We start from the raw sequence: 7,953 nt of genomic DNA on the forward strand, positions 1-7,953 counted from the left end.
GTGTCTGCTTAAAAAAACTTAACTACTGCTACTAAATGCCATTGTTTCATTGTGAAGGTGGTGAACATGGTGACTGATGCCGACCAAGAGGAGTCTGCGTTATTTAAAGGCACTGGAATAACTCAAGTCCTCCCTCAATCAACTGAAGAGGGCACAAAGAGTAACAAAGCCCCCAAGCCAGCTAACAAATCTGTCACTTGTTCAGTTACTCCCAGAAGTGGAGAAAACGTAAGTCTGTGTGTGTCAAATGCAAGTGGCACAAAAACCGCCTCCAAAGCCAGTATTACTCCAAACACAAAGTCAACTGCAGAATCTGCAGCAGTGTGCAGAACCGGAGCTCCATCGAGAGTGACGGCTACTTCTTCAAACAGAATACCTCCTCAGACTGAATCCACAGTGGTGCGAGAGGCTACTTGCAAAACTGCACCTTCCTCCAGAAGTGAAAAGTTTCCATCTCATCAGTTAAAAACAAAAGCCACCCCTCAAATGGCACCTGTGGCTAAAAAGCCCAGAACCTCAGTTAGACCTGAGAGTGTGGAGACTTCTGCAAAGACCGTACATGTGAAGAATTCAGTGGGGCCAAATGCATCACATTGTCATAAAAGTAACAAACCTGGCGCTCCTCATCAGGCCACGGGCACGTCTGTCAGGCCTGAACACAAGAAGCCACCCACAGAGCCACCCCAAACCTCCATGAGTAATAAGACAAAGCCAAGTGAAGGCCTTCCTAAAGTAGGCAAGTATTAAAGTTATTATTTCTGTTTGTAAAAAGTGAATTTCTTTCCACTATTTCATTTTTAACCAGAAGCCTGTGTTTTTGTTACTTTTTAGGCTTAAATGAGCTGATTGTGGTATCGTGTGAGGAGAAGCAGCAAGTCTACTGTAAGCTGTGTTCAGTGAAGCTAACCAGTTCCAGTGACTATCACCTGATCAGCTTAGACCACTGGAAAAAATATGTGGTGCGTGCTTTTAAGCGTCTATGCAGTGTAGCTTGTGAAGCAGTTCAGTAATATAGATGTTAATTGGATCTTGTTTGTTTTCTTTTTTTTCCCTGATTAGAAAACGAAGTATCCTGATTGGACCGCAAAGCCATCAGAGATGGAGAGAAAACTGAATGAGATAGCGATCCCCTTGACCGAGGCTGAGAGGAGTCTCGGACCTCGCAAACCACAGGTCTACCAACAGACAATTTAAATCACAATTAACAGATTTTTTGCATTTTTAACATTATGTGTGGCAAAATGAATACACATGAGAGTACAACATTAAAGTGACAGCTCATAAGGTAAAGCTTTCAATTACAGTTGTTTATATTTATCCTGCTAGATTCTGAAAGTGAAGAAGGACGTGTATGAAAAGCTGGCTCATCTTCCAGAAGATGAAGGTAAAGAAAGATTGATTCATTTTTTCCTAAAATGGAGAACCCAGTCTCTTAATGCTTGAGACTGTAAACGTGGCACACAGCCCAGACCTTGTCTGGGGGGGAGGGGGAGACTTTACTGCTTGGTCAGAATGACTAAGCAAACATTCAGAGAATCTGAATTGAGTTGAGTTTGTGCCATGAAGAATTCACAGTTGGCAATCAGAATCAAACTACTTTATTAATCCCTGGGGAAACTGTGTCCAGTTGCTTCAACACAATAACAATGGTAAATGATACATTATATTACAAAGTTACTAAATAGATATTGTAGTGTGTACTTTCACTTTACATGGAGTTGTACAGAGAGATGGCCACAGGCAGGAGTAACTTGCTGCGTCATGCAGTGGTGCAGTTGGGTAATCAGTCTCTCACCAGATGTGTTCTTGTGACTGGCCAGCATGTTATAGAGTGAGTGGAAGGTGGTGTCAAGCATTGTCCTTATCTTGGACAACAACCGGTCCCCGACATCACCTCGAGTCCAGCTCACTCCCCAAAACGTTACTGCCTTTGCTGATCAGTTTATTGAATCTGTCGGCATCTGCAACTGTCAACCTGCTGTCCTAGCATGTAAACGCATAGAGGATGGCCACAAAAGACACATTGTACAACAGACATTAAAAGATCTTAGCCGCCTCAGAAAGATGTACAGTAACTAATTAGCCATGTATCTGATGAGTGTACTGTATGTGTAGTTTATAGACAAAGAAGTCACAGATTTGAACTCTTTTCCTGTCCATCTTTTGATTCTCAGCTGTCAAATATGTGAAGTCAATGAATCAGAGAAGCTTGCGGCTCTCATCAACCTCCCCAGCTGATTCTGCCTCTGCCAGTCCATGCGACGTTTCAAGCTCAGATGATGGTAAATAAGACAGCTCCAAACAGGTCCTAGTTTATGGATACCAGCAGCTGATTTCAAAAATGCATTTATTGTCTCTTAGGGATAAATAAAATGTCAGAACTTTCTACTTACGAATGTCCAGCGGTGGAGAACAAAAACCAGCACCAGGCACTGTTGATCCAGAAAGAAGGTGAGACCCCAAATGCAAATGAATATATCTTTAAGAAAGGTTTTGAATATGATTTTTCTATTTGTTTCTGTTAACTCAGAAATGAGCTCGAACTCAAAAGTGGAGGCAGACCTGGCTGCATCGAAGCCAATCGGACACAGCTCGGAAGGTGAAGACATACAATCTGATGACATGATTCTGGACGAGCTTGAAGACGAGGAAACTGCAGGTAATGCATCCATGCTTGTCACTGGCTTTTTTTAAAAAACTTTTATATAGAATCACACATAAAATAAATGTTTAAAGTTGAAGTAATAGATCTCTTCTACATAATTTAGAAATTGAGGATTTAGAGGAAGATGTAGAGATTCAGACTTGCACTGAAGTCATGTCTGAAATGCAGTGTCCTGGTAAATATAGAGCATTTTTACATATTCTGCTTCTGTAACATTTTATAGGTTCTCTTCTTGCTTTAACTCATTTTAGCATTAGTCATAATGTAGAAACTTTGTTTTGGCAGAGCTTCGTGGCGGCGCTAGAGACCACAGACCAAAGCAGCCGAAGAGTGAAGAATTTCAGGACAACTGGACATTGCCAGCATGCGCACAAAAACCTTTGACTGTCAAATTCAGCTGCTCAGAGCCACTCCCTGTAGCTGCTTCAGCTCATCCAGAAGGGCAGAACCAGCTGAGACCAAGGCAGAAGATGGACCACGTGTCTAGAGGCAATCCAGTATCAGAAGAGCACAGTGCATCACAGGCATTCTTAAGAACTCCAACAGGTTGGTGACGGTGGTGTTGATGGTGTTGTTTCATTTTATGATTGAAAGTAAAAACTCTGTATTGTGTCTGTGCTACCACAGAGGGAAGAAATCAGCGCTCTAGTTCTGACAGCAATTTGTCCATCTTCTTGAATACAAAGGGACTGGATGCTGAACCAATTGTTGGTAGGTGTCTCCATCCTACACTGAAACTCCTTTCCACTCTCATTACTTTATCTCACTCTTTGTGCCCCCTGGTGTTTCTCCATCAGGTAAGGGTTATGTGTTGGAGTGCCGCGGGATTGCTTTGGAAACCCTTTTCTTATGCACGTGCTGCGAGAAGGCGCTCTCTCACCGCGACATCTGTCAGCACATGGTCAGCTCTGAGCACCAGCTCGAATACATGGTGTGTATTGTCCTAATAATGGTTTTTCAAATGTTTGAATAATAAGTGATCAGTATATGTTCCTACAATTTTAAAATATGTCTTTCAGCGGAAAGTATACCCTCAGTTTCTCCACAAGTTCTGGGATGAAGACCTGCCTTTAGACAAGAAACTGGAACTCTTAAAGAAAGTTTCCTGGAAGCTCTCAGAGCGGGAGCAAGATGAAAGTCCAAAGGTAGACTGTTAAGACCATATACTATAAAGATTGGCTCGATTCATCTGCTTTGACATCAGTGACAATAGTAATAATATTTTCCCCCTTTTTGTACACAGGTTACTACGCTGAGAAAGGAGTTGCATGAACGTGTTCAGACGGCTCCATTCAGTGAAGGTAACAATAAGATCAAGTTATAACTGTCCACACAGTTTAGGTGAAGTGAATACACAGTAACTGTGTTTGTTCTTCAGCTATAAAAATTTTGCAAAATATGCATACGGACAAATCAAGTAAACTGGGCCTGGCGCAGGACAACGATGAACGCAGGGTCTTGGTACCACAGCACAACAGTGAGTCCAAACGGCTAAATCGATGTTTCATCTTCTTTATGTTAACTGGAGGAGGAGTATGAAGTGTGACCTCTGCTTTCTGTTGCACAGGTCAGCGGTCTGATGAGCGGCCAGTTCCAAATGAGTCTCTTTCCACAGAAATGCAATCAGCTCATAGAGCTGAGCGATACCAGAGAAGTGACAATGGTGAGAGGGGTCGCTTTTCCAAAACTGAACTTCTTCCATAGGCTCAGGGGGAATTAATTATTTGATGCCCAGCTGAGTTTTTTACTTCTCTAATTTTTATGTAAGTTTTTTATTGATGGTGAGAGACTGAATGTCAACCAAACTTTCCAAAAAATTATATGACATAAAAGTTGCAGTTGATTTGCACGTCATTGAGTGAAATAAGTATTTGAAGAAATATAAAATGACCTTCAGTCACCCTCAGTCTGGAGCTCCATTCAAGATCTTGCCTTGTGGGGTGAGGATGATCATGAGAGAGGTGGTGGATCGTCCCAAAAGTAAACACTAGGAGGTTGTTGCCAAGAACATCACAGTGTAGCACGCTATTCTGTGATAGACTGACAAAGATCTCCTTGCTCAGGAAGATGCATGTGCAGGCCCATCTTAAGTTTGGCAGTGAACATCAGAGAAGACTTGGAAGAAAGTGCTGTGGACAGATGGAAATCAAAATTGCACTCTTTGGTAACTCGACCTGCTGTGTTTGGAGGAAGAGAAATATATGAACACCATCCTCATTGTCAAACTGGAGGTAGAAAAGATTGTTTTGGGCCAGTTCCTGGGTACAGGATGACCTCACTGCGTTGAGGGGCCAATAGTCAGGCCTGTGTACTGCCTAGACCTCAGATCTCAATCCTATTTTATAAAAAATAAAAAATAAAAAATACTAATAATAAAATAAAAGGGAGGTGAAGTGAAGTTTTGTTTCTTGGCTCCTGCTTGGCAACTCAAAAGCTTTATTTCAACTTTATTGTTTTAGTTTCTGTAAAGAGTGGTGGTCCAAAATCACTCTGGAGATTTCTGACCTGGGGGCCAACTACAAGAAACGTCTTACCACTGTTATTCAACAAGGGTTTCTACTACTAAGTCATTTGTTTGTGTGGTGATCAAATTCCTGTTTCACTCAATAGCACACACATCAATATGTAACTTTTATTTAAGGTGTTTTTATTGTTTTTTGGTTGATATGCTGTCTCTCCATAAAATGAAACTGCCCTCAATATTAGCTAATATTTACTGGTATTTCTCTGTATGTGAACAAGCTTACAAATTCAATGGTAGTTGTAAATAATAATATTGTTCCCAACTACATAAAATTTGACTTGAGCTCAACGCAGAACCATGTATGAATTTCTTGTATATTTCTGTTCTGAGTTTTAAATTTGAACGTGCCAATATAAATTAGATTTTTGTGCTATTTAAAGTGGTTGATGGGACAACAACTTATCCTCTATTGAGTAACTAGTTTTAATTTGAGTTAGAGCAATACAAGCAACTATTGACAACAAAGCCTGCAATGTTGTTTTTGTGCTTCACCTATTGCAGTAATTTGAAGTGTAATGGTTTGAGTCAGGTGAGCTAACTCTGCATTTGGCTTTCTCTTGCATTAAGCTTCACACTTAGATTGCTTTGGACAGGAGGGGAGAGGAGGCTCAAAATAAAAGTGAGGTGAAGCTTGCTAACCTGGCTCTGCATGTTTCCATTTTGCGTTATACGCCACTGGCAGACATACCGTATATGTATATATTTAGTATTAGTATATTAGTGCTGTAATCTGATTGGTTTACCAACCTCACCTGTGCTGTGAACTGCATGAACAGTGACAGTTTAACCGTGTGTTTGCGAGTGTATGATGAAATCAGCCAAATTCAGCGTGGCATCTACATTATACTAATGTGTAATATACGTTTTTGAAATTAAGAAACTTCTCCATGGGTTTGGAGATGGAGACTATTCAAAGAGTGTGGAAAGAAATTTTTTTTTTTTTTTTTTTTTCTGCAGGCTCTAATTGTGTTGTGCTATTCTGTCCTTTTTTTTTTTTTTTTTCAGCTCAACTCACACAGGAGCCTCAGTTAGAGGCAACTCAAACGGTTGGTGACTTGGATGGGTTCAAAGAAAGAGGACTCCAGAGTCCTCTCAATGTGAGCGGCTCCAGCTCGAAGGATGATCCTGTTGCCTCACTGTTGCCCCATCCTGGCTCATGTCTCAGCCCTGAAGAGACCTGCTATAAGCCTCCTGTGCAACCAAAGCTCACGCCACCAGTCTCTGACTATCAGCAGCCTGCCCTCTGCTTGCATGTGAAACAGGAAGAGGCGCACTCAGAACCAGCATGCTCTTCGGCTGCTAATCCTACTATCAGCCAAACGCTGTCAGTGCCTCCCAGAGATCAGTGTCTCCCATCCAGGGAAAGGCCAGCTGATACTTTGCCATACATAAATGATGTAGACTGGAGATTGTTTAGACACCTGATTGCTGTGGTGAGAGAATGTAGAATGAAAGCTCCTGTTACTGTTGATACTTTGGACTCCTGTGCTGCCGGTTCATCTGAAAGTGTGGAAAATAGGTTGAATTTGCATACAGTGACAAAAACTCCAACTTCCTCTGGCTCATTTAAAAGCATGCCTCTGACAGGAAACCCTGCTAATGCAGGCAGTGAGAACCAACGCTTCAGTCTGAGTGGAAGCTCAGAAGACACTTCATCTTCCCTGGACCATTTGATGACTGGAAATCCTTTTAAGGTTGAAGCTGCATCTGGTGCAAGGGCTACTACCGCCACTGTTGAGCCCAAAGACCCACAGCATCCACCAACTATTGCTGATCAAAGAGTCTTTGAACATTTCAGCCCTGTTTGCTATACAGACACCAGCCATAACCCAGGACAGATCCCACAGCCACATGCTGACTCAGAGGCTGACAGCTCTGGAGTTGACCAGTTGCCCATCAGTACCATTGTAACCGAGAGGCTGACGCAAAGGTTTATGGGACATTATACAGAACAGCCCCACACCGAGGTGAACAGCAGCCATCAGGGCAGTTTCCCTACAATTTCTGGAGACAACCCCACTGACTTTTTGGTGCCTTCAACCGGATACGAGTCACACAGCCAAATGCCTTATGTCGCAAGTTCACATCCAGGGTACGCACCGCCTCAGGCCGTATTAGGTTACACAACAGGAGAAAACCCTCAAGTTTATACTGGAGCTTTAAACCCAAGTGAAGGATACTCTGCAGCGGCAATCTACCCGGGAAATTTTTATCCACAGCTCGCCATCAGCCATTCAAGTTTGCAGTTATTTGGGCAATCTGCGGTGACTCCAGGATGGGTGAGCTTGGATATGTTGCACTACTACCCATCAGTGAGGAGATAAGTGACTGGTTTTTGGTTTTTCTACAAAAAAACATTTGCTGTTGTGCGTTTTGGCATTTGATTTTTCTCAAACTGTTTTTTGGGAGGGGGGGGGGAATTTAAAAAAAACCAAAACAAAAACATGCCATATTTAGTGAGTTTTATTCTTTCAAAGTAATGTTTAAATGGATAGTTTAACATGCATGTTTATTCCTTTCTTTTTTCCCCCTTTAAAAAAAAAAAAGAAAAAAAAGAAAAGAATTCATTATCTTATGGTTGGGCACTAGCTATCGTTAGCATTTGGAAAGCCTGAGGTGCAAATTGACACATTCACTGCCTTTTTCTCAGTATTTCTGTGTTTTCACTTGCCCTCCTGTACAGCATATGTTCTGATCACATTTAAGAAGCTAGATTTAGCCTGTTAAAACTCTTTGTTTTGTGTGTTGTTTTTTTGCCCTGTGG

General features: G+C 41.8%; 1 protein-coding gene across 5 annotated transcripts in view; it reads left to right on the forward strand.

Moving 5' to 3' along the window:
* Positions 1 to 7,749, forward strand: part of LOC308384207 (uncharacterized protein) — a 44,950-nt gene extending 37,201 nt beyond the window's left edge. For 3 of the 5 annotated variants that reach the window (XM_080862630.1, XM_080862631.1, XM_080862633.1), the window contains 16 exons: positions 58 to 736; positions 832 to 959; positions 1,060 to 1,173; positions 1,327 to 1,384; positions 2,175 to 2,282; positions 2,362 to 2,451; positions 2,531 to 2,659; positions 2,769 to 2,840; positions 2,951 to 3,211; positions 3,293 to 3,376; positions 3,463 to 3,596; positions 3,685 to 3,810; positions 3,909 to 3,966; positions 4,044 to 4,142; positions 4,233 to 4,328; positions 6,195 to 7,749. In XM_080862630.1, coding sequence (XP_080718756.1) covers positions 58 to 736; positions 832 to 959; positions 1,060 to 1,173; positions 1,327 to 1,384; positions 2,175 to 2,282; positions 2,362 to 2,451; positions 2,531 to 2,659; positions 2,769 to 2,840; positions 2,951 to 3,211; positions 3,293 to 3,376; positions 3,463 to 3,596; positions 3,685 to 3,810; positions 3,909 to 3,966; positions 4,044 to 4,142; positions 4,233 to 4,328; positions 6,195 to 7,513 — 3,555 coding nt within the window. In that variant the 3' untranslated portion in view covers positions 7,514 to 7,749. Of the gene's footprint in view, positions 1 to 57; positions 737 to 831; positions 960 to 1,059; positions 1,174 to 1,326; positions 1,385 to 2,174; positions 2,283 to 2,361; positions 2,452 to 2,530; positions 2,660 to 2,768; positions 2,841 to 2,950; positions 3,212 to 3,292; positions 3,377 to 3,462; positions 3,597 to 3,684; positions 3,811 to 3,908; positions 3,967 to 4,043; positions 4,143 to 4,232; positions 4,329 to 5,756; positions 5,809 to 6,194 lie in introns of all 5 variants that reach the window. The other 2 variants (XM_080862634.1, XM_080862632.1) reach the window with 2 other exon arrangements.
* Positions 7,750 to 7,953: the final 204 nt, after the last annotated feature.

The sequence above is a fragment of the Rhamphochromis sp. 'chilingali' genome (assembly GCF_963969265.1).
Source record: "Rhamphochromis sp. 'chilingali' genome assembly, chromosome: 17".
In the NCBI taxonomy this organism is placed as follows: Eukaryota; Metazoa; Chordata; class Actinopteri; order Cichliformes; family Cichlidae; genus Rhamphochromis; species Rhamphochromis sp. 'chilingali'.